Source organism: Doryrhamphus excisus, chromosome 2 (assembly GCF_030265055.1).
Source record: "Doryrhamphus excisus isolate RoL2022-K1 chromosome 2, RoL_Dexc_1.0, whole genome shotgun sequence".
In the NCBI taxonomy this organism is placed as follows: domain Eukaryota; kingdom Metazoa; phylum Chordata; class Actinopteri; order Syngnathiformes; family Syngnathidae; genus Doryrhamphus; species Doryrhamphus excisus.
The window spans coordinates 15671192-15698376 of NC_080467.1; the positions used below are offsets into that span (position 1 = coordinate 15671192).

Sequence of the window (27185 nt, forward strand, 5' to 3'; positions counted from 1 at the left end):
GAGTCATCATTATTAATGATTTTCTTCTGAAAAAGCAAGGTTGTTTTTTTTTCGTTTTTGTTATTAGTGAACAATATAGAGAATATAATATATATATATATATATATATATATATATATATATATATATTTTTTTTTTTTTTTTTTTTTACAAATGTTGACCTGAGAACATCAATGTCAAGCAAGCAGGAGGATATACTAATTAATGCAGTCTTTAAGTCACCGATAGACATAGGCTATGTAATATTTGCCTTCTTTGTTTGCTGATGTGAAGATATTCCAGCCGCAAAAACATCAGAAAAATTGGCACTGGATGTTTGGCAGACTGGTTTTTATAGTGTTAGTGTTAGTTTTACTGCTTTTGGCTGGACTGATCTGAACTGTGAAGTTTGTCATGGCGACGATGTGACTGAGGTACTGTATGAAAAGTTCTATTTGATGAAACGGAGAATTTATTCATCATTTAGGCAGACTGAGTGTCAGTCTGTGGAATTTTACAGTAGAGTAAGAGTTTGATAAGTGTGTACGTGTGTACGTCTGTGTGACACAACTGTGTTACTCCACGAGTGAAGTCACGACTGTACTTTCCTCTTCCTGTTACTTCAGTGTGAATCATTAAGAAGAGGAGTTAATAAACAGGTTTTTAAGAGACACAGATTAACCGACGTAGTGATTGTGAGCAGCGTGGCGTGGTTAGAATAAAAACGACATAGCATCCATCCATTCATCTTATTGTCTATGCTGCTTACCCTCAATACATAGCATACAATGAAATATAATATGCAAAATAACAAAATGCTATGAGAAGGCAATAAAAATGTTGTTGTTTACATACAGTGCATTTTGAGAGGACACTTTAATAAGTCAACAACTTTACTGATAACCTTTGACTCAAAGAGAAATAGCACCAAATGTTGTCCATTCACTATTTGCTCTTTACAACCTAGCATCATATAATGTATGCCATAGGTTTTGCATTGCATTAGACATTTGTAAGACGTGCATTTTTATCATCGTAGTACATCATAATAATTGTCATACGCTGTTACGCTGTTAAACACAGTCATGTGCAGTCATGTGGTGCTAATTTTGGAGTATGCTGTCATGGAAATAATGATTAGACAACGCTTGTTTCTTCAGTTTATTGTTCATTTTAATATCTGGCACAAGTAAAGGTACCTTTCTTTGGACAAATATAAGAATATCAACAAAAAAAACAACTCATATGAGTTACATTTTTTGCAGTGTAATGCTATGGCTATTGATGTAATAATAACTTTGGTGATTTTGATTATTAGCAAGAGAAGTTGTTATTCATTCATTCATTCATTCATTTTCTATCGTCTATAGCAGGGGTCTCAAACACGCGGCCCACGGGCCAAATGTGGCCCGCAGGACACTAGTTTGAGGCCCCCGCCTTGATATGAAAGTTTGATGTTAGTGCGGCCCGCGCAAGTTTGATATGGATGCTGTATGGTATCATGTACCCAGAAAAAATTATTACGTTTGATTAATGTTCATGTTAAAGGTTAAATAACTGTTAATAGTTATCCTCCCTATCCGTGTGGAAGTGGTAAGTTTTTGACTATATAAGTTTAAAGGAAATAATTTGAAGGCTACCGTTTAGGTCGCTAGCTCTCTAGTTTGCGAGTTAGCATGTGTCTCAAGACCCTGCAGTTGCGCAATATGTTGTAAATAAAAAGAGTATACATGTGACTATAGTCGTGTTTTGTCATGTCTACAGGGCTCTAATAATGCTTTGTTCATTTTAATCTGAAAAAAATAATTTGTCTACCCACCAACTATATGTGGTTTCTTAAGTTTTTATTATTTGCTGTTTTATTGTTATTGTGATATTTATTTATTAATTACTGATTGATTGATTTTCTTTATTCTTGATTTGTTTATTTATTTTTCATCTTATTTTGAGTAGAAAAGTACATATAGACAAACAACCATTCACACTCACATTCATACCTATGGACAATTTGGAGTCGCCAATTAACCTAGCATGTTTTTGGAACGTGGGAGGAAACCAGAGTACCCGGAGAAAACCCACGCAAACTCCACACAGAGATGGCCGAGATTGGAATCAAACTCAGATTTCCTGCCAATTTCCGCCGTGCAAGCCTATCAACTCTTAAACTCTTATGAGCTATTTTTGTTATCATCATTATATCTGTCCACAGCGGATCTTTTTGATCTGCATACTGATTTAAACTGAGCAAATCACACACAAAAAACAAACTTGCAAAGCACCCCATACAAGCCAGCATTGATCAATAGTTTAGTGGTTAGAAAGCACAGCAAATCCCAAGTACACCACCCGGAAAGGGGGATGTACCAAATCTCAAACTAATAGGAAGTGATAATGTTTGAACCAATCAGCAATGGGGATTTGGTACATTTTCCTGTTAATATTGGTAGTCAGGAAGTGCAAAACAAAGTACAATTACACCACCCGGAAGTGGATTATACCCATTTTATACCCATATTAAAACATCTGTTCCTTCTGAAACAACATAAAAATAACCTGTCAAAGCAATCAGCTTTAAACCACCTTTAAAAATACACACTGTGAGGTATGATACTTGAATGACTGTAAAGTACATGTTTTTAGTAGTACCTATGATTCGTAATGGCTGTATTTAAAATGTTGCTGAATTGAAAATAATCCAAGAGCTGAGTCAGTTATCCACATGAACAAATAGTCATCCTTATAATTATCACAAACACGTACGCACGCACAGATATACACACACACACGCGATGTATGTCTCACAACAAAGAAACCACTTCCCCACTTTCATTCACCTATCACACTTCCTGAGTGTCACAAGTGTTGCTTATGAGTCAGTATGCTTTTTGGAAACATGTTCAGCAATAAAATATCCCCAATTATTGACTATATCTCCATAAACTTCACTTATTTACACTAGTTTTCCTTGGCTATTGATTGTTACCTGCGTGTGAATGCATCCTTTATATGTCATTTAGTCATTTCCCTAGTTTCCCCATATTGTCCTTTCCGTGTACATTTTTCTACCTCTACTTTTCTCCTTTGTTATTTTTTTTACACAAGCCTACACGTAATAAATAAAAAGGCTGCCTTCAAAAGCAAAACATATTATTTTTGTTGTTCTGTCGTATATATATGACTTGCAAGAATACCAAACACACATTTAAAGTCTACTTCCAAAACTTTTTGCAGTTTTGGGCTTGGGGAGGTTTTGGACGTGGAAGTTACTTGGCTTAAGTTAGTGGGCTTAAGCGTCATACATCGGGTTACTGAAGTTCAAAAGGTTGATGGCTGGTCTCTCGACAATCATAGCGTAGTTGTCTGCAAATCTATTGAGACAGAAAGGCAATGTATTAACAAAGCTGTTCCTTTATAGTGTAATCATGACGAGTACGTCAACTACAGTCGTCCCTCACGCCATCGCAGTTTTGAAAAATGTCATTAATTAATAAATGATTGCTGTTTTGTGGTTGACTATGGACATTTATTAGTCCAAAAATATTGAATGACAAGTCAGGTGTAGTATTCTGGCCACTAGGGGTCAGTAATGACATAATAAGGCATGTTTGATATGATAGACTGAAAAAAAGTTCTCCCATTCCTTGTGGAAGTGGTAAGATTTTGGCTTTGTCCTTGTTCCGCACTCTGTTTGAAACCCTTTCTTTAGAATAAATAAATTGGAGGCTGTCTCAGAAAAACTGAATATCAGTGTTGCTTAATGTAGTTTAAACAAAAATAATACTCTTGGGGTGTTATTTCAAGTCCACAGGACTGTGATCTTGTTAAAAAACGTATTTAGAAAGTCATAAACGGGCTAATTTACTAATTTACTAAGTCTGGGACCAATTAACTGTGATAAGCGAGGGACGACTGTATACCATAAAGTCATGGTGTACCTACCGATACTTGTAGTATAGACCCCCCAAAACCAGAATGGCCATGATTCCAAATGTGCATAGAATGGCTGCAATACTTCCTGGAAAAAACAAATAGGAGGAAATCATTTGTCTTTTCCACAGCAGAAGAAGACAGCATCTTCGTGACATCCACAAGAATGATTAAAAATCATATGTAAATGTTACACTTAGGGGGGAAGAGTGGGTTAATAAATTGACAATAAAAGCACAAATACTGCGGATTTCAGAAAATAACAGATGGAATAATACAGCACTCTACAAGAAGCAATGAAGTCTGTAAAATTAAATAATTAAAAAAAAATCCAAAAATTGGAGTTTCAGCATCTAGCTATATTTTGATGATTTCTTAGCTAACAACTGACACTAGCTAACTAACACGCCGCCGTGCTAATCGCTAGTCTCGGCGTCATTCACCGACGGAAGAGCTCTCGATTTCGCTTCAAAGACTCAACAAGATGATCGTTCTCCGTCAACATTTTGTACCTGAGGGCTGCGGACTAACTGAGGATGAGAGCGGACATCGTAAGTGTTGTCACTGCTGTTTTGTTGTTAACAAAGCTAGCATAAATATGTGTATCAATGTGCCGCAAAAAGAAGTTTTGGTGGTGTTTTAAATCATCAAAATACGGCAAGATGAACTATTATGTTATCTTCAGTTTTTTTTTAGAGGGATTCATAGTCAAAATAGCAATAGCAATGTAAGCTAGCTGAAATTAACTTGTGTTAACTTGTGTTATAATGCACAGAAAAGGGAAAGAAATATATGTTTAGGTTTCACATAAGGACTGTGAATGATGGGCAAAATTCCACAAAAAGTGCAGTTCCCCCTTTAAACGGTTGTGGTTATTGTATATAGCAGGGGTCTCAAACTCAATTTACTTGGGGGCCACTGGAGCTAGGGTCTGGGCGAGACTGGGACGCATCAGGTTTTCCAAAAAACAAACAAACACACATTTATTAAAAACAGAAAAATGAATAAACTTTGCTTTGGTTTCCATTTTCTACAAGAAAAGCTCTGATAAAACATTCCACTGTTCTCAAATATCTTACTTTTTATTTTTCTATACAAAATATATATAAATAATAAACAAATCAAGAATAAAGAAAATCAATCAATCAGTAATAAATAAATAAATGTAATAATAACAATAAAACGGCAAATCATAAAAACTTAAGAAACCACATATAGTTGGTGGGTAGACAAATTATTTTTTTCAGATTAAAATGAACAAAGCATTATTAGAGCCCTGTAGACATGACAAAACACAACTATAGTCACATTTATACTCTTTTTATTTACAACATATTGCTCAACTACAGGGTCTTGAGACACATGCTAACTCACAAACTAGAGAGCTAGCGACCTAAACGGTAGCCTACAAGTTATTTCCTTTAAACTTAAATAGCCAAAAACTTACCACTTCCACACGGATAGGGAGGATAACTATTAACAGTTATTTAACCTTTAACATGAACATTAATCAAACGTGATAATTTTTTCTGGGTACATGATACCATACAGTATCCATATCAAACTTGCGCGGGCCGCACTAACATTAAACTTTCATATCAAGGCGGGGGCCTCAAACTAGTGCCCTGCGGACCACATTTGGCCCACGGGCCGCGTGTTTGAGACCCCTAGTATATAGTATTATGTACTGAATATTACTTTTCCATGTGACTCAATGTGTATTTGTAACAAGAAATGGAAAAAAATAACTTGTTGGTACACACCTGAGCTCAGGCCCTTACGCTTGTGCACCTCCTCTAGTCCTGTGCCGCTGCTAGTGGTACTATATATGGTGGTGGTTCTGGAAACAGTGACTGTTTGGGAGGCAGGAGTAGTGTCAGAAGCAAGAGTGGTGCCGATTTTTAATCCAGCAGTAGTGTCAGTTTGGGGAATAGATGTAGTTTCAGTCAAGGAGGGCGTGCCGATTTTTAAAGTGACAGTGCGGTCAGGTTGGGAAATGGCACTAGTGTCAATTACCGATGTGTTAGTGGTGAACGCTAAGGAAGCAGAGGTTGTGTCAGAAGCGGCAGTGGTGATGATTTGAGGTCGAGTAGTTGTGTCAGTTTGGGAAGCAGTGGTCGTTTCAGATGAGGAAGTGTTGCTGATTTTGAATGTGACAATGTGATCGGTTTTGAAAGTGGCAGTGGTCTCGATTTTGGATCCAGTGGTTGTGGCACTTTGGTAAACATGGGTCATTCCAGGAGTGGAAGTGGTCTCGATTTTGGATCCAGTGGTTGTGGCACTTTGGTAAACATGAGTTGTGCCGGAAGTGGAAGTCATCTCGATTTTGGATCCAGCGTTAGTGGCAGTTTGGTAAGCTTGCCTCATGTTGGGAGTGGAAGTGGTCTTGATTTTGGATCCAGCGGTGGTGGAAGTTTGGCATGCTTGGCTTGTATCAGGAGAGGCAGTGGTGTCGGTTTTGGATCCAGTTTGGTAAGTATGGGTCATTCCAGGAGCTGCACTGGTCTCAATTTGGGATCCAACGGTAGTGGCAGTTTGGTAAGCTTGGCTCGTGTCAGGAGCGGCAGTGGTCTCGATTTTGGATCCATTTTGGTAAGCCTGGGTCATTACAGGAGCGGCAGTGGTTAGATAATCGCTGGTTATGTCAGAAGAGGCATTGTTTATGATTCCAGATATGGTAGCGGCGTCCATTCGGAAACCTACACCAAACAACATCAGATCTGCAATTCAAAATAAAAAAGTTTGAATAATTTCAACATGGATTTAAAAATCTATTTGTCTTTTAACGTGAGAAAAAGAAATTTGTTCATTTGTTCATACTGATATAAAAATGTTTTGTCAGTGAATAGTGGCAAATGTATGAAATGAATGTATTCATGCTGTGTTTTCATAGCGCTACCACTAAATGACCCCTACTATAGGCTAAAACTAGACACTGGCTTCCACAGCAGTGCACACTCACCGGTTTGAGGAGTTGCGCTGCAATGGCAAGCCTCTTGTGAGCGCTTGTTAATTACACAGTGCACGGGAATAAGGAGCAGAATTATGATGCATTCAAACAAAAGCATGTTTGGTGACCAGGACCAGTCCGCCTCACCCTTTCGGGGTAGAGTGAGGAAGCGAGAGACGAGTGGATGCTGTAATTTAATACCATATTACAATCAGGCTATCAAATATAATTCATTCATTCATTTTCTACCGCTTATCCTCACAAGAGTAGCGGGGGTGCTTGAGCCTATCCCAGCTGTCTTCGGAGAGGCGGAGAGGCATGGGTACACCCTGGACTGGTCGCCAGCCAATCACAAGGCACATATAGACAAACAACCATTCACACTCACATTCATACCTATGGACGATTTGGAGTCGCTAATTAACCTAGCATGTTTTTGGAATGTGGGAGGAAACCGGAGTACCCAGAGAAAACCAACGCATGCACGGGGAGAACATGCAAACTCCACACAGAGATGGCCGAGGATGGAATCGAACTGCGGTCTCCTAGCTGTGTGGCCTAAGCACACCGTGCAGCCTTCATAAATTCAATTGATAACAAATAAACTAATCATAATAATCACAATTACCAAATGTAATGCGTGCAATAAGATCAGGACATAAGGTGACATCTGTGGCTACATTGTAAACACTAGTTAGCAGCAGAGCTAATATACATAGGGGTCTCAATGTACCCACTTTGTTACTAATGCACAGGAATAATACTTGCATTCCCTGTATGATAATTCCTGAAAATGTAAAAAAAAATCACTTATATCAATAAAAAAATAGTAATAATATAGTAGTAATTGGAGCACAAAAAAATAATTTATATGATTAAAAAATAAGTGGAACCCCCTTATCATGACGCCCCTTGGACAGCCTGACTAACAGCGATATAAGCAGTTGGCAAAATAGCCAGAATCGAAACCAAAACTCCACATTGCTTATGTAATCTGCCTGTTTGAGCCAGCCAGCTCTTAAATTCCTGGAATGATATTTCCTAACATACACTCACACAGCCACACTGGCTTATAGTATCTGTTACATTTGGGCATTTACTTTGGTCAGAGACATAAAGAGAATGGTTGATAACAAAGGACCATTTCTACATATTTTATTTTGACTTCTGTTTTCATAAATATTGTCGCGACGGGAGCATTGTTCATGTTTCTGAGCTGTGATTCAGGGGTTGGGCTATAGAGGGCAGTAGCGTTTGATGAGTGGCCGAACTGCATTTCCCACATTGAAGTGTGGAAATGGTCTTGCTGTTAGGTAGGCGTGATCAAACGTTTTCCACTGTGGGCCCACATACTGAAAAATGAAAGGATGGAAGGGCCATGTTGATATTTTGCAATGTAGGTATGCTAATAAGATTAAAATATCAGCTTTGTGATATAAGTGAAAATTTATATCAATTTTGCACCCCCTGCCTTTTTTTGCTGTTGTTTTTTTGTTTCCAAATATTGCAACTTTTCATAAGTAAATTTTAAGTACGTTTTCTACTCATAATATTAATATTATTCCCATAGCTTGACGAGCTCTACCTAATTTTCCAAAAATTATTAGTTTCTCATAACAGAAAACAACTTTAAACTTTTAAAAAAAACATTTCAACTCTATGCTCATAAAATGAAATTATTTTTCCTCATATTACAAATTTATTCTTGTAAAATTGTGACTTATTTTCCTCTTTACATTAGACAACAGACATTTTGACTATATAAATAGCATATAAATAAATAGCAAAATTAAAACTTTGTTTTCGTTTCTGCTGTTGTTTCATTTATTTAAAATTACAACTTTGTTATTTTGTTTGTTGTAGAAATTTCATTTTCCTATTCAGTTCAAGTATTGAAAATGGCTCAAAGCCGAATGCTTCAAAAAAATGTACTTACATGCCACGAGAGATCGCATGTAGGCCGCCATGGTGGTGCTGTACCTTCTTCACGTGTGCTCAAACTGAAACTTCCTGTTTCCTGCCAACAGCTTTTGTGGCTGCATATCTTGGGGGTGAGGCTTCTCGATAACTGGGTCGGTATCTGTACAAAAAACGTTGAACTTACAGACTGGTTAATGTGAACAGATAAATAAATACAAAATGTTACAAATAAATGAGTACAGTTGACAGAAACAGGTGTGAACAATTGTTGAGTACTAAATAAGGACAGAGTGGTGTCAGGAGATCGGGAAGACCTGCGTTCGATTCTACTGTTGGTCATCTCTGTTTGGAGTTTGCATGTTTATTACCATGTTTGCATGAATCACCAACTTCAGACAGCTTATATGTATGAAATATTCATTTTCTACCACTTATCCTCACGAGGGTCGCGGGGGGTGTTGGAGCCTATCCCAGCTGTCTTTGGGCGAGAGGCGGGGTACACCCTGGACTGGTCGCCAGCCAATCACAGGGCACATATAGACAAACAACCATTCACACTCACATTCATACCTATGGACAATTTGGAGTCGCCAATTAACCTTGCATGTTTTTGGAATGTGGGAGGAAACCGGAGTACCCGGAGAAAACCAAGCATGCACGGGAAGAACACACAAACTCCACACAGACATGGCCGACAGAATTAAAGGAATATTTTGGTAGTTAGAACATAAAAAACCTGTTTACAACCTTTGAAATATGTATTTTTTAACATTAGAGCCCCCTAGACATGAAATAACACCCCTATAGTCACCATTGCACTCATATTACTGAACATAATAGGTTAAATAACAGAAAATAAGACACAAAGGAAACATAATTTAGACTCACACACGCTAGCATTGAGAGAATTGAGAGTTAATGGTTTTGTTGTTGTTTTTTTTTTTACTTCCTGTTGTCTACAGCCCTTCCTGGCTGTGGCTCTAACATTGCTGTCCCTTAGTGACCAGTGTAGAATAATACATATCATCACAGCAACTTTAACATTGCTACATATAGCTAAGTATAATGTCAAATATTATGTTATTGTTGGGAATGTGTCACGTTCTTAGCTTTGCTGTGGGTTCCCAGAGAAAACCCGGAGAAAACCCACGCATGCACGGGGAGCATGAAAACTCCACACACGCTTTGTTGTTTAGACATTTTGTCTAAGTGAAAGCTATGCTTGAAATGTGTCTTTTCACAAAACGCCTTTTTTTCTGTTCTTTTTGTTGAGAACTGATATTTGGTTGAAACTTAGCTATGCTCTACTGCTGATTACTAGAACAGAAAAAGGTAGAATCAACCTTTTTTCTTTCCCTGATATAAGATTAGAGTCTAATCTTTCTTGTGGTATGTACCATTTCAATAAAACAATATTCTGTGTGCCTTGAAAAATCAGTAATATCATCAAAAATGGCTCGTACCGAGAGGGACGGCTTTTTAAAAATGGCTGCCTCATTAAGAATGGTTGTGAATTGTGAATCTGCTATATAACGGAGGGATGTCTTAATGAAGCACTTTGTTTCATAAGGTCATAAGTGGCATCTTTAAGCTTGATTCATATTTTCTATTTATTAGGTAAATTTGTTCATACAATCAAATATAATCCTGTCCTGTCATGTATCTTTCGAGTCCGGGCATATTTCACATATGGTTGCAAATGGTGATTAATCATGATGACTTTAACTCCAACAGTTCGATTAATCAGATAAGAATAATCATCAACATGTATTTTTGTATGTTTGGGTGTCATTTCGGTGGTGAGAATTCAGATAGACTTGAGATAACTTTCGTTTTCCCGAAAATGTCTTTTAACAACCCCACCCTGACAGGAAACTGAAAGTACAGACTTAAAGATAAGAGCGTTCTGTATTATAAATTGATATTCTCTTTAGAATTAGGGTCCACATTAAATATATACTTTTGATTAAGTGACCACAATGACTAAATTGTGGAAAATTGTAAAAATGGAATTCATTAACACCAAATTTAGTTCAGATCAGCGTATTAGAAGCATGGAATTATGGAATTGGCAGCATTTAAGACAAACAGAAATCTTGTTGAATGTCTTTTACTTTGGATGGGTCTGCATTAACCCGGATTCAATGAGTCCCCTAGCCGGCCTCTATCATCATTGTCGATCGATCATTGTCATTGCCTTGTCAGTGGTGAGTAATGTCAGGTTTAAATGCTCACTCAAATAATCAATAAATCTCCAGATACATAAAAAAGTAATGTCATAGTTGGTTCTGTATTGCTCTTCCATAAGTGAATTCCGTGATGTAGGACTCAATAAACTGAATATTTTCCTAGTTAGTGCATAAAAACCTGTTTATGGCTTTCTAATTTCATTTTTTTAAACCATGGTTAGAGCCCTCTAGACATGAAATAACACCCCTATAGTCACCTTTACACTCCTATTTTATTTGGTTTATCGCACACAGGCAACAGGATGACTGCCAAGACATAAGAGACAAACATAATAGCTGACACATTCAACCACAAAACAGCGATCATAATTTGTGAAAAGTTGCTATGTGGCCAGGCACGACTGTAATAAGACTGCTAATATCAGATTAATATCAGTAACGCAAGACAGCAATATTGGTGTCGTATCAGGCAAATAGCATTGGCGCCCATAATATACATTCGACTGTATGTACTTACAGTACATGCATTCAACAATTTTACATTAGGTACACCATATAATGAAATCCAATACAGGAAATGTAGAGGATGGATGGATAACTGCTAATATGTGCCATATTGACCATCTTGAGGGGCACATATAGACAAACAACCATTCACACTCACATTCATACCTATGGACAATTCACTAATTAACCTAGCATGTTTTTGGAATGTGGGAGGAAACCGGAGTACCCGGAGAAAACCAACGCATGCACGAGGAGAACATGCAAACTCCACACAGAGATGGCCGAGGGTGGAATCGAACTGCGGTCTCCTAGCTGTGTGGCCTAAACACTTATTCACCGTGCAGCCTTCATAAATTCAATTAAAAACAAATAAATTAATCACAATAATCACAATTACCAAATGTAATGCATGCAATAAGTGATCTTATGTATTTTTTAAAAATGTATACAAATTTATAAAATTTTAAAGAACTGAGTGTGTGTGTGTGTGTGTGAGGAAGAGACAGAGAGAGAGAGAGAGATGGAGGGCAAAGATAGGGTGAGTGTGCACGTTTGTTTCCACCTAACCATGCCTAAAGGAATGTCCTTTGTCCATGTCATGTACATTGCACGAATATTACAGTCGGAGCTTCAGTCCACGTTAAAAAAGTTGAAACACATCGTGGGGTCAATCAATGTGAACTTGTGCTGTGCCTTACAGGCCTTGTCCACACGTAGCAGCCATATTTTTCCCTCTCCGTTTCTGAAAAAAAATGATGTCCACACAACCTATGCATTATATGCAGTGGGAACCACAGTCATAAGCATGCCAAACCAATAGGCGACAATAAAAAATTCCTAAAAAAAAGTTCCTAAAATTCTATCCAATCAGAATTCTTCTTTGTCATATTGCCATTTCACTATGTCACCACTTTATGTAGACCATTTTATGGAATGGACGCGATAAAATACATGTAAGATAATGTTATTTTGTTAGCTAATGGGATATAACCAGTGTTGTGTGCATTATGGGCCGCTGTAGATAAATGAATGCATGAGAAACAATGGAAATGGAGGAAGGCTAGTCATTACCAACCATTAATTTAGTAGCAATTTACAGGAATTTCAGACTTCATAATTGTCAATGCAGTCCATAGCAACAGTGAGAGATGTAAACATAAATGAGTCAAATGCTCTTTTGCTGTAGTTTGACTCCGGTGAAGAGGGCAGAACTTTCATGCATGATGCAGCTGCAAAATTCAGCCTAAAACATTAAAGGGATTTTCAGGAGCCACTTCATCAATAGAATAATAGGAGTAATTATCCCTGAAGAGGAGAAAGGTCTGTGATTTGAATGGAGTGATTTAAATGGACTGTTTGATTGGGGCTTTGCCACCATATTAAGTCTAAGACATAGAGAGGTCTACGTCAGGACACAACAAAACAACATGATGGCAATTTTTAAGCTTGGCCATTAAAAGAGCAACAACTTTAGGCAAATTATTATTTATTTAGTGTCTTATTCTTGGTAGTTTGTGTTAAGTGCATGCTTGAAGATATTTCTTACATATAAAAGAATGAATAAATACAATATTGTTGCTCTTCCTGATGAACAGACAAACCAGCGCATCCCCTCATGCTCGCTGGTCCAGTCTTAATAAGCCAGTGACCTTTCAAGCATTGTTTTGCTCAGTCAGATGGTCTACAGCTCGGAATTTGAACTGACATCTTCACCAGATTACATGATTTGCATTCATATTGATAGGATAAATGTGGTAAATGGTGGTCTGAGCTAATAGGAAAAGATATTTTTAATCCTGTTTAATCCTCTTTTGGTCTCCTCAATAAAGCAGGAATCAAACATTTACTGCTTTTTTTGCAATGGTTTATCAACAGGGTTGGAATTTTAATGACAGATGAAAGGTTTGAATGTCTCTCTGTTGGGATTGCATGGTCTTTCTGTGCATGGTTTTCCCACATCCCAAAACATGCATGCTTGATTGCGGTTGTTACTGCTAAGGGTGGCCCAGGTTTAGGGGGCAATCGCTTTTTCACACAGGGTCATTTAGATTTGGATTTGTTTCTCCCTTACTAAAAAGTTTCATATAAAAACTACATTTCGTGTCTGGTTGTGTTGTCATTCCTTGTCATTCCTTCCTACTGCCCTCCCCACAGCTCTGTTTACGGTTGTTAGCTATGGCTCCCATGAAATCTTTCCACAAGGCAAGCTCAGGCCGGAGTGGTTGCAGTTGGTGATTACCAGCAAGAGAAAAATATTTTCATCTGTCAACAGCATTTCACACTGGACTGTTTTTGCAAACATGAATGTGAAATATCCGCCACTGTTGCTGAAGCCAGAAACAGAGCACTCCCTCCGTGAAAGATTTATTATTATTTTATTATTTATTAGTACTATTATTTTTATTATTTATTATTATTATTATAAGATTTATTTATGTCGGACATACTATGCCTCCACTCTGTAAGTACACTCTTTGAGTTCATGCACAGTAAGTCTCGTGACCTACCACTAGTTCCGAACCACTTTTCAGTTAGCTCTCCAAAGGCTATCTTAACTTATCAACTTCTATATCCACAAAATTAGAAAGTGGGGTTCGGCAGTAGTCCGGAAGTTCCTGGGAGTGGGACCAAACACAACGGAGTGGGCCTGCTTGGAGGCGGGCAGTGGGTGGACTGAATTAAAGCAGACTGAGAAATCCAAGGAGATACTGATGGAATAGGTGCAGATTCTGGAAGATCTACAAAGTTTGGTGTGCGGGTTATTGTGTGTAACTGCTCTTTCAACACAAAGAGCTGAAAAATTAGCATAATAGGACCCCTTTAAACGGCTTATTTTATCTTATGTCTACTTAAGTGGCAACGGTGACTATAGGGGTGTTATTTCATGTCTAGAGGGCTCTAACAATGTTAAAACACATATTTAGAAGGTAGTAAACAGGTTTTCTGTTACATTCTCTTGTCGGTTGGACAGCTGGTGTTTAAATCTTTTAATAAAATAAAACAGAAACACAGTGTTGGGACACCATGGAAAGATTCCAGTCAGATAATGAGACACTTCATACTCAACAAGCAGGATCAAAACTAGCAAACTGCCATCAGTGCTGAGCTAGCTTTTGCTCAGAATGGTGCATTCAGGTGCATCACTTAACTCCTCGGGGGCAAGTTGACAGCAAACACATGCACATTCAGACCAAATCACATGATAAAACACAAAACCAGCCAAGTTGTTGCTCATAACAGTAAGACAATGTTCCAAAATGTGCTACTTATAGCAGACATCAATGTTAAAATGTTTGTAGTTGGGATGTTTACAGCTTCAAATCACTGTAGTCTATATCTCATGCCACTTGAAATGACGTCGTCCTTGCTGGTACCGCTTTCGAGAGAATTGCCCATATGCATTAAAGAGTGTGTTAGTTTTTTTTTCCTGCCTTTCGTAACAATATAATCTTTTCATTGTGTCATTCACGGTCCTGTGAATACCTCCCTGAGTGTTGGACAGTGTGCTTTCACAGCAGCAGCAATAGCGTGCGTCACATCCATACAAAGCTCCATATCAGTTAGAGAAAATGGCTTCAGTAGAATACACAGGGCAGTGTTTGCATGTCTAATGAAACATATGCATGGCAATACTAACACGCAACACACTTTTTATACAGCTATTTGAATGTTCTTATTCATGCACACATAATAGATACCAGCAAATTAGCAAACTAATGACAATGCCCCAACACAGAAGGATGCCACAGGATGAATTTAATAATCAACACAAAATCAGAAACAGGTGCGTTGGAGCAGGAAAGTAAAGGTGGATAAAAACAGAACAAAACAGAACAGGAAGTCATAACAAAATAAGAGTGTAGAAACGAGAAATAAGGCATAGAAAGGAAAAGTATGTGTGCTTTACTATGGGACAATAAGTGATGTAAAGAAAAACGCCCTCATCGTGCTTTTCCAGTCTTTTTCTGCTCTATGACACACTGATGGACAAACACATGAATACAAAATTGCAGCCATCTTCAGACATCAAAACTAGACCAGCACTAGCCAAGATGACTATCATTATAGTGCATTCTTTAAGGATTCAAACTCAATCACGGGTTATAGAGAAGGCCACATCCGAGCTGACGAGCTGCCCTCTCGAGTCCCCCTCTTCCTCCTTCTGCTGATTGCGGCTATCAGTGGCTGTGTGGGCAAGGCGTCGCCTGATAACGAGCACATCTTCCATATTTATTCCGGGAGAGTCAGTAGGTGTCATCGTAGAACACCATGAGGTTTGAGTACATATTGAGGTAGAATTTGAAATGTAGTGCACTTTACTGTGTGCCAAAAAAGCCTCTTTTGTAAAACCACATATCTTCTCTTTTAGGATTTATAACAATACATAGCCTGTTTTGTTGTGGTTAATTGGTGAAAGAAGCAGCATGCCTACAATGAACAATCATACTAAAATTACTGTCATTTGCTCTCATTTTAGGTTTAGAGTGGGAGAAATGTTGTTATATTTCATCACCTGTTGATTTATCAAATTTACAGTCCATTTAAATTGATGGAGTTAAATTATATACTGTATGATTTTCAAGTCAAAACAAGACACTTCAAGTCAAGTCCAAAGTCACAGGTGTAAAATTTTGGAGTCCCATTGAGTCATAAGTACTGTTAATTCACAGAACAAACAGTTTTGTTTTAAAAATATATATATATAAATGCTGTTTTGCAGTTGAATACGGCCCGTTATTTGTCAATTATACAATTATACATACAGGCAAATGTTATCTATCAACGATAAATCAAACATTTCAAAAAATTACCAGACACATTAGGCTCGATTTTCGTAAGGGTGTGGCCATTTTTGTGAGTGGCGCAGCTCAGCGCACCCACACCTCCATCCCTCCCATTGACGCAACTGTCAAAGAGGGAGGACAGAAGGCATGAGAAGGTTTAACATAGCGTTTAACATTAACATAGAGTGTATTCTTAACCAATCAAATGAACGCATCTCATTGCTAAATTACCAAATTGGTAATGGTTGTAATGGCGGTAATGGTGGTAATGGTGGTAATGGTGGTAATGGTTAATGGTGTTAATGGTGTTAATGGTGCGCTGGACAAAATTAGCACTGGGTGGGGTGTGCCACGCTCTGCCACCTTGCACTGCATCACAAAATTAGCCTAAATTTTACTTGGTATCGTAGACGTTGCCCAGTAAAATCAAGTCTGAACTCCCCAATTCATGTCCGTCCCCCATTCAGCAACATTATTTGTTATTTGTCATCCATTCATCCATGGCTATTTTACAAGATACCATTCCATAAAATGGATGCCAGGCTAGAGGTACCCACAACCGTAGCTCACAACAGGTATCAGTCCAACTTACAATAAAATAATAGTTGCCAGTCTTTGATGATAATGTCAAGTAGAGTCTGAAGTCATCAAAAATGTGACGAAAGTCTGAGTCAAGTCACATGACTAAAGTCCAGAGTGACTTACTATTTGTATTGTCGATTGAAAATCACGATATATATCATATTGTCAACACACTAGTGTGTTGAATAAAATGTGTCCCCATTCAAAGTATTCAATGAACGTGATGGTTGTTATGTAATAATATGAAAAAACAGAATCTGCCTCATTATGTCAGTTGACATTGTTAGAATGGCATGTTATTTGGTAAACACAAAACAGTGCTCATGACTTGTAAGTGCCTGAACATTTGAAGCCTAATACTTTTGGACTTGACTCGACTTGTATTTTCATGACTTGAGATTTACTTGAGACTTGCAAAACACTGACTTTAGAATCTCTAAAAGTAGAGTGGGAGGTAGAACGGGGCCCCTATCTCTCGGGACTAGTGATGTTACAAGAGGTGCCGGGGCTTCGAAGCGTGTGTCGAGTAATCGAGTGGGCACTTCCGCGAGGCGTGTACCCAGGCTTGATTCATTGGGGGGAGCGCCGGAATTGATCACGTCCGGCTGTACCATGTGAAGGATTTCGGGAAAAGGTTCAGAATTTGCCGCAATGTTTGCCTGACACTCAGCTATAAACCCCTCAGGCTTAAACATTAAAATGCGGGGTTTTGTAGTGAGAGTCAGTCAGTTGAGCGTATTGATAGTGTTTGTTGATTGTTTGGTTACTATACCGTTATGTTAGTTTGGAGTTCAGAGAGACAAGATATGGAGCCAGCTCGAAAGAGGAAAATTTCTCCTGTGTGGAAACATTTTGACTTGACCAGTAAGCCAAATCAACACTATTAAGAGATGGTATGTTTATATTTGAAAACCTGTATTTTCACTGTTTGTCATTGTTATTGAGAGGTGAAGTGCTTATTGTGTTTCAAGGAGTTGGGGTACAATAATAACACCTCATCCATGTTCAGGCATTAACGTGCCTTTCGCGAACATAGAGATGAAACTGGACCTTCACCCATCAAACATTCAGTATTTTATATATACTGTATATTTTATCTTACACTTTGTAGATTAAGCATTTAGTTATACAATTCTTTGTAGTACATAATCATTTCCAAGAGCCAAAACAGATCAGCATTCAATGTCAAACATGAAGATGGTCATATAACCAGGTGCATTATTTAAAAAACAAAAAAAAACAAAAAAAAACCTTAAACTGTGTTATGGAATCAGGAAGTGAATAAATGTAACAGTTACTGATTGTAAAAGTACCAGATGGAGGGGTAGAATTTAATAAGCTTTGCTTCTTCCTACTCCTTTCGGACATGTGGAACTGTGAACTGATTATGTGATGCACTCAATTGTAATCTGATGCATGTTCAAATGAAATAAAACCATTACCATTACCATTACCAGATATAGCCGCCTGTAATTCTATCCAAGGCCAGCAGGTGGTTTCGTGTGCACATGAAGCTTCAAGAAATGAATCCATTCTCGAACCAGTTGACTGAAATGGTTCAAAGCCTCATGGGGCTTCATCTCGCCATCACTATGAATCGGGACTCTAAATTATTTAGCTTCAATCTGGATATTTAAACCTCTCGTCTTCTCATCCACCAATACACTGCCAATATCTGTTAGCCTTGTTACGAACTGTGCAGCTCCCTTGTGATGTTGTGTGCTTTACTCGCCACCACAATCTTTCACAATAATTCCCAATATTGATGTGCTTTTGTCCATTTTTGTTTTGTAAAAGATGCTTTCTTAGTTTAGCGTTCAAACGTACCAACACATTTCATTGTCAACTTCCAATGGATGATTTAGGCTATGACGGAAAGTCCTTATAGAGTCATTGCTTTTGTCGGTCGTTTTTCACAACCCAGTAAATTGGATGTCAGATTTTTTTTTTGCACAACGGTAATTGATTTAGTTGCCCTCTGCTGCCTCTAATTGCCCAAATTCATCTTAGAGACATCAGATCAATAAAAAGTGATTTTAACAGTCTCCTTGCCAGGAATGATCTCTGGGGTTCAAACAGATGCCTTTATTGGACCTGTTGTATAAATCTTAAATGCAACTTTTTATTAATTGGATGAGTCGGGTCATATACAAGCAGAGAAACTTATCTGAACCAGAACATTCTGTCTTTTTCCTTAATATTTCCCAACATAATGGCAGTTCATGACTCGGAATGTCATATAGGGATGGTTTCAACTTCCCTATCTGGGGCTTGTGCTGCCTGGAAATGTTAATTTTGACAAAATTTCTCCCATTCCTCCCATTCACTGTCATCACCATGGTCACTAAAAGCAGATGAGATCTCATATTAATCACATTTATGGACAAAGCTACTGCCGCCGCACCACCAGTGGAAAGTACATAGGATAAAGCTAATTGCCTCTTTCACAGTCACAGTCTTTTCATGCTTTTACATACATGTAAATATTACAGAGGTTGTGTTGAGTGACACATTATTGATGAAGTAACACGAAAGCAGGATTTTCAAACTGTGGTCCGAGAGGCTTGCAGTAAATAAATGCAGTCATGGCTTATTGTTAAAAAGTGCACACTGATGGAATAACACGGCAAATAAAACAAACACTGAGCCAAATACTTTCCACTTAAATTGGAGTTGGTGGATTTGAAACTACATGAAACTCTATGTTCATTTCTATTTCATTCATTCATTCATTCATTTTCTACCGCTTTTCCTCACGAGGGTCGCGGAGGTGCTGGAGCCTATCCCAGCTGAGGGTGTACCACGCCTCTCGCCCGAAGACAGGATAAGCGGTAAAAAATGAATGAATGAATGAATGAATGTTACTGAATCAATATAAATTTACTGAATCATTTCATTCATTCATTCATTCATTTCAGATCGTATCTTTCTAAACGAACCGATATCGTCCTTGAATTGTATCAACAACCACAAATTGTGAATCAAATTGAATTATTATTAAACGAATTGTTACACCCCTAGTGACAATGTATTCTTCCACCATGCATGCAGGGCCGTTGACAGCTTTGGCTGGGCCCTGGACAAAATAATCTGATTCATACCCCACACCCACCCCCGCCACCGCACACACACATTAATCAGACCAAATCACTTGTGCATTAGCGGTGGTAGGGGGATTCTTCACTCTATTTTTGAAGACAATAAAAGCAAAAGAACCAGAAATCATTTTTTTCATGTAAATATTGCACATTTTCTCCCCCAAATGAAACAGACTGATTAATCACATTTTCATGAGGGACCAGTTCCTGGGCCCCTTTCATGAATGGGCTCGGGACAAGATACCCGTTTGTCAACGGCCCTGCATGCATGTACTAGTTCTAAATTTCAAAGTTCTAAAACAGTGGAAATATTGTCTGTTGCTGTCATCATTTTGAGTGGTGTATATAAGTGGATGAAAACTAGAAGGAAAGATCTGAAAAATGGTGCTTTTACATTAAACAGCCTCACCGTAAACTGTACACAAAGTGGAGTCTGGATTGTATGCTCAAAGGGGAAAATGATAATCCAACAACTAGACAAAAAAGCAGTGAGGGTCCCAAAATGTCTGTTGGGTGCAGAGTGCAGACTCACTGAGGATGAATATGGACAGCGAGTCACTGCGGGGCACCCCCGGCCACTGGTCATCATCTGATGACCTTGTGCTGTCTGCTGTGGAAAGTCAATCTGACAGCGCGAGGCCTAAGGCTGGAGACATATAGGTGGAAAGCACACAGCTTCCCACCACATACTGTGTACTTCACAGATTTGGCCATTTTTTTCAGTTGGACCAGAAAGACAGGACACATTAATTAACTAAATGTTGTTTTCAGATTTTAGAGCTGACTTAACTTTGGACAGTAGTTCCAGCAGTTTCCAGTCATGGTAGGCCTGAGCCTTGGTTGTTGCCGAACATCGAACTTCTTCCAGTATTGACACACTGCAGTATGCATGCATGCGTTCTCTCAGTCACTCCATGTGCCTCTGCAAAGATGAAAGCTTCTCCTTTGTTGTGCTTCATAGTCACAGTCCGAGTGCTAACGGCTTTAGCCACCATAACAATCATGACGAGCAGTTCTTGGGGACGCTTCTTCCATCTTACGAATTCTGCAATACATCAGGGCAGTGCATATTCCAGCACTGGATTTGAATCACCAGGCACATGACCTTCCACTTCCCACAACTGTCCATCGGGGAGCGCTACGTCAGGGCAAACAGGTTCCCCTGAACCCAAGCTACTTGTCGAGAAAAATTTGTCAATTGCGTGGAGAGACCAGACAATCAATTCTATGATTTACATCAGGGGTCTCAAACTCCCTGATTGAGTGGAATTTGAGTGGGTTTGAGTGGAATCGAACTTGGGTCTCCTTGTTGTGTTACCTCTGCGCCAACCACTCTAACACTGTGCAGCCATAATACAAAGTTATTTACATATAGCTGTCGATGTATTGACCAAGCCACAGGTTTGTTGCACGGTTATTGCACAGTTTATTGCATGGTTAATTGCACAGTTATTGTACAGGAGTCTGACAACTAAAATGTGCATATGTGGGACGAATCTGTGTAAGTGTGTGTACGTCTTTGTATTATATCAGGGGTCTCAAACTCGTGGCCCGCAAGACGCTAGTTTGAGGCCCCCACCTTGATACCAAAGTTTAATGTTGAAACGACAGCTTAAAGCTGTGTGCACACCGGACACAATTAACATGATTTTGCCCCGCCCATACTGTTACCCTACCCTGTTACCCCGCCCTGTTTTGCTTTGGATTAGCAATGAAGCTAAAAGCTTAGCTGGGTACAAATAAATGCAGGAAATTATTTGGAATAAAACGGAAAATACACGTCAAGATAAAGCATCTCATCAAACATGTTGTTAAAGTTACCACACTGCTCCCAGATGGAACTGAGTACGATGCTAACTTGCTAATTGGGTAAAATTATTAAGTTTCATTAATGTTCATGTTAAAGGTTAAATGACTGTTAATACTATATATATATTTCAATCTGAAAAAAATAATTTCTCTACCAACTGTATGTGGTTTCTTAGGTGTTATTTGCTGTTTTATTATTATTTTACTTATTTAATTAAAATTATTAAGTTTCATTAATGTTCATGTTCATGTTAAAGGTTAAATAACTGTTAATACTGTACATTTGAATCTGAAAAAAATGATTTCTCTACCAACTGTATGTGGTTTCTTACATTTTTCTTATTTTCTGTTTTATTATTATTTTACTTATTTATTACTGATTGATTGATTTGTTGTCTTTATTCTTAATTTGTTTATTTTTTTTTAATCTTATTTTGTGTATAGAAAAATAAAAATTAAGATATTTGAGAAGAGTGGAATGTTTTATCAGATATTTTGGTGTGGAAAACCGGAACCAAAGTACTGAAAAAGTGTAGGGTATAGCAGAAGCAAAAGCATTGAAGATAGTTTTTTTATTGATTTTTTTTTCCAGTTTTTAATAAATGCGTTTTGGGGCTTCACCCAGAACCTAGCTCCGGTGGCCCCCAGGTAAATTAAGTTTGAGACCCCTGATTTACATTTATAGAGCACTGCAGAGAGAGGCTCTAAAAAGAATGACACAGGACTAAAACGAGACCAAGAAAAGCAAGAAGAGAAAGCTATTTCTAAAACTTTGGGACTCCAGTTTACCATAGTAAGAGCCGTTATTCACAAATGGCAAAAACATGGAACACTGGTGAACCAAAATTACCCCAAGAGCACAGTGACGACCTAGCCAAGAGGTCACAAAAATTAATTTATTTCACTCATGGTCAACCTCCAAGCATGCGCACTCTGTTGTGATTGGTCACACTACCGAGGACTTCCAGACAGCTTCAGAACCAAATTTTCTAATTTTATTTATATAGTCCTTAATCACAAAAGAGTCAAGCTGAGAACAATTGATTCGATCCGATTCTGTCAGGAAAAGTTCCAAACAGCTGCAACCTCTTCTTGGATCATCGGAAATGTCATTACATTTTTTTTGTGGGACTATTCGTGTTTAAAAAAAGTCGGGTAAACCGACCGATTGTGGTGGGAAAACGACTATTAGCATCGGTGAGCTTGTAAATTTGAGCCTAAAAAATTGAGCCTGTTACTCCCGTGTATTTAAAAATATGAGTACAACCAAAACTTTTAATTATTGTTATGTATTCAAAATTATTTATATTATTTGTACAAATTACTGTTCACGCTGTACATTGTTGTTCATATTTGATGTCGTCTATGTATTCTCCACTTATTATTTATTATTTATTATTTATTATTTATTATTTATTATTTATTATTTATTATTTATTATTTATTATTTATTATTTATTATTTATTATTTATTATTTATTATTTATTATTTATTATTTATTATTTATTATTTATTGTTTATTTACACGGGAGCCAGGCAACAACATTTCGTTGACAATTTCACTGCTGTGTTATTGTGCAATGACAATAAAGAAAGTCTATGTCTATGTCTATGAATATTGCCCATATCTGATGGGCAATATTCTAATCTCTATCCCTAATCTGTATAACAGCTCTCTGTATTACAGATTTCAGAGTTAGATGTTCAATAAACTTCTCGTATAACCTTTCTAACTTTCTTAAAGCACAAAAGCAGTTCATCACCCTTTCAAATTTGACATTAATTGCAATCCACGGCGATCCACAGTCTAGTACATGACAGTGGGGGTAAATGGTATATGGACAGTAAGAGGTCACTTAAATAAGCCCTTGCATTCTCTTTACTGAATGATGAAGTCAGACATCAGTTGTCTCCATCAGCCTACCAGAGTGGCAGCGCCGTGCTTCACATATGAAAAGATCAAATTCGCTCCTTATATTTAGAGCTCATGAATAGCTTTACATATGTGGGCTCATTACCTGCATAATTGTGTCTGGCTCCTTTTGTAGCCTACCATCTTCCGGGCATCATTCCACGGCAGCTCGTTGCCATCAACATTCCTGCATCTTTACCACCACGCAAATTCATAACTTCATTATCATTTGCGTTCTCATAATCAGCATCGCTTTTGTATTATTTGTTCCCGGTAGTGCCTGCTAGTATGGATACGCATTTCACCACCGACTGAGTGAATCTATAATTGATATTCATCATTAGCTCTAAATATGCAATTGTACTAATTTAATACAACATTAAACATTTGCAGTGTAGAAGAGATAAAGAGTACAAGTGGAGAAATATAGTTGTGGTTTTGGTTTAGTGGTTGTTTTTTATGGCTGTTAGTCCATAAGGACAAGAATTATGGAGGAGAATGGCCAATTCAAAGAACTTGAATCAAGAAACCTAGAAATCTCAAATCACATACAGTCCAGTGATATTCCAAATAAATATAAAATATAATCCAAACAAGGCATACAGATCATCTGGTGTAGCCATTGTACTTCTGTTCGTGAAGTCTTCTATGAACAGTAGAGGGTGCTACTGACATCTTTTGGACATCCCCAATGCTTGTGCTGGCTATGACTGACGTCTGTGTAATGGTTGTCATCCGTGTTCTCTCAGATTCTCAGCTCTTTGTTTTTCATGTTGTTTTCACCTCTAAATGCAGTCTGTATATCCTATCTGAAATGTAATGTAGACATTCAATGCTATTTATTGATTGAATAATCAATGGAGCTATCTTCAAGGTGCTATCTCCAACCTTGTGCATCTGACCCACATGTAAATATCTCTGGTGTTTTATTCATATATTCCTAACCCGTATTGGGTTACTTGTGTTGTATATTAGACACCTTATGAGTGTTAAGTTGCTGTGTGATGAGTTTGGCGTTTTTTTGTAAGATGACACCATGAGTCAGAATATTATGAATGTATAAAAGGTGTGGATGTGTCATGCACCCCTTATTGGACAGAATTTTTTTCACACCTCAAAATAAATATATGTTCATATTTCACATAGGGGTTGAAAAATGTATGCATTTTACTGATTTCAGTTTTGAGTTTTGAATTTCCAGTCTATACCATTGAGACAAATATCAGGTCCTCAGCTGTATTATATCCATGTATAATTATATATGTTATAATTATATATGCTATAATTATATCCATATATAATACGGATTGTATTATGTGCATTGTATTTATGTGCATTGTTAGCTAGCTCATATTAACTCGTTTTCTGTTGTTATAAGAGAAGTGAAAATAAATATGTGTTCATGTTTCACATAGGGGTTGCAAAATCTATGCATTTTACTGATTTCAGTTTTGAATTTCCAGTCTATACCATTGAGACAAATATCAGGTACTCAGCAGTATTATATACGGATATAAGTAGAACTTATATAATTGTTTAATATTGTTTATATAATTGTATAATTATATACGGATATAATTATAACATATATAATTATATACGGATATAATACTGCTGAGGACCTGGTATTTGTCTCAATGGTATGGTCTGGAAATTCAAAACTCAAAACTGAAATCAATAAAATGCATACATTTTGCAACCCCTATGTGAAACATGAACACATTTATTTTCACTTCTCTTATAACAACAGAAAAGAAGTTAATATGAGCTAGCTAACAATGCACACCATTGGGACACAGGACTACACCTTTTTTTTTTACATACATTTGTATCAACGGTGACTATTCTTCTGGTTCTGGTCAGGTTTTGGAGTTGAAGAAAGTAATTCCGGCCAGTGTGTGGGGTCACATAAGTAAAGAATTTTGCTTCTCAAAACTATTTGTCTTTAAAAGTGCAATACACTTGCATAAAAAAATATTTGACACAAAAATGTCAGACCGTACCACTATTGTGTATGTGTTTCACAGTCATTACAGTGCCATTAAACACGGACTGCTGCCAAGGAAAGGGGTAAACGTACAAAAACAGTAGGGATTAAACAATTATTTCCCCACTTTCATACATACTTGTATCATAAAACATGAATTAAAATAATACATAGATAGTTAAAACCTGCAAGGATTAAAATTAGAGTCCTTTATTTTATTGTTTTTAGGATGGAGCCTCGCTCCTTGTTCCATTTTGTGCCAGGTTGTCTAGGCGGATCACCTCTCCCCTCAACCACAATTGGGCTTGTGATAACAGATCTTTTAATATTACCCTCTTCGATATGAGAGGATTGTGAGGGTTCCAGCCAGAGATATTGAGTTCGAGCTAAGAGTTGTTCCCTTTAGGCTTGGCCTGAAATCAAAAGTTATTACACCGATAAATGACAACAGGGCTTACATTGAAGCATGGCTTTTTTGGGGGGGGGGATAATGTGTCATTTATATGTTCATTGAATACTGGCTCAATCAGATAATAGCAAACTTTTCACAGCGGTACCATCCGTCTGCGTCTGTTGACCCACAGCAACAGTGCTGCCGAAATTGGAGGCACTGAAGCAGAGGTTTGCTTTCACCTTGAAAGAGCTTTTTTGTTTAGTTTGGTCTTTGTTCCAGATAAAGCATCACCACAAATGTCAAACTGTGTGTATGTGGCTTTGAACATCAAGCTGTTGACTTTTATCAGCACCTGCAGAGGCAATCAAGTCACTGCTCTTTCATAATAGATGAGCTGTAATGATAACGCAATAACATTTGTCAAGGTTTTTATTTTCCACTATGTTGGTTCAGTCTGCATCATAGTGTACCAAAGTGGGGTACGCGTGCCCCTAAAGGTACACCAATTGTCCTCAGGAATAAAACTTAAAATTGCCAATTAGTGGAAATTATCAACAATTACCAGTACGCCTGAACACCTCAGGGCAATGATTATTTTGTGTGTTAAGAATGTTTCATCTTGAAGATTTCATTTAAATTCTTCATTCTGGGGTGCTGGAGCCTATCCCAGCTGTCTTCGGGCAAGAGGCGGGGCACACCCTGGACTGGTCACCAGCCAATCACAGGGCACATATAGACAAACAACCATTCACACTCACATTCATACCTATGGACAATTTTAAGTCCCCAATTAAGGAATTTTCCAGAAAAAAACCCACAGTGGAACCCCGAGTGGAATCAAACTCGGGTCTCCTTGTTGTGTTACCTCCGCGCCAACCACTCTAACACTGTGCAGCCATAATATAATCACATTCATACCTATGGACAATTTGGAGTCGCCATCCGCTGTGTCGCCTTCATTTATATTGTTTTTTTTTTTTTCAAAATCCGCATGCTGTCACTGTCACTGTGAGTGGGGATTCATTTTCAAACGAGGCATCATCGTTGGGGCGGCACGGTCGTTGAGTGGTTAGCGCGCAGACCTCACAACTAGGAGGACCAGGGTTCAATTCCACCCTTGGCCATCTCTGTGTGGAGTTTGCATGT

At 37.9% G+C, this 27185-nt stretch overlaps 1 protein-coding gene across 1 annotated transcript; it reads right to left on the bottom strand.

Annotated features, from left to right (window-relative positions):
* Positions 1 to 1166: 1166 nt before the first annotated feature.
* LOC131111411 (mucin-5B-like) lies at positions 1167 to 20836 on the bottom strand. Its single transcript, XM_058064099.1, has 5 exons — positions 20469 to 20836; positions 8793 to 8936; positions 5670 to 6626; positions 3919 to 3994; positions 1167 to 3347 (listed from the first exon to the last, which is right to left on the bottom strand). The coding sequence occupies exons 2-5, from the start codon at positions 8821 to 8823 to the stop codon at positions 3266 to 3268; spliced, it is 1146 nt and encodes a 381-aa protein (XP_057920082.1). The 5' UTR covers positions 8824 to 8936; positions 20469 to 20836; the 3' UTR covers positions 1167 to 3265.
* Positions 20837 to 27185: the final 6349 nt, after the last annotated feature.

Excerpts from the sequence above, each read along its gene's own strand:
- LOC131111411 (XM_058064099.1), bottom strand. The coding sequence starts at position 8,823 with ATGGCGGCCTACATGCGATCTCTCGTGGCAT. Across the intron at positions 6,627-8,792 it reads CATGCGATCTCTCGTGGCAT|ATCTGATGTTGTTTGGTGTA; the intron begins GTAAGTACATTT and ends TTTGAATTGCAG. Across the intron at positions 3,995-5,669 it reads GCGTAAGGGCCTGAGCTCAG|GAAGTATTGCAGCCATTCTA; the intron begins GTGTGTACCAAC and ends TGTTTTTTCCAG.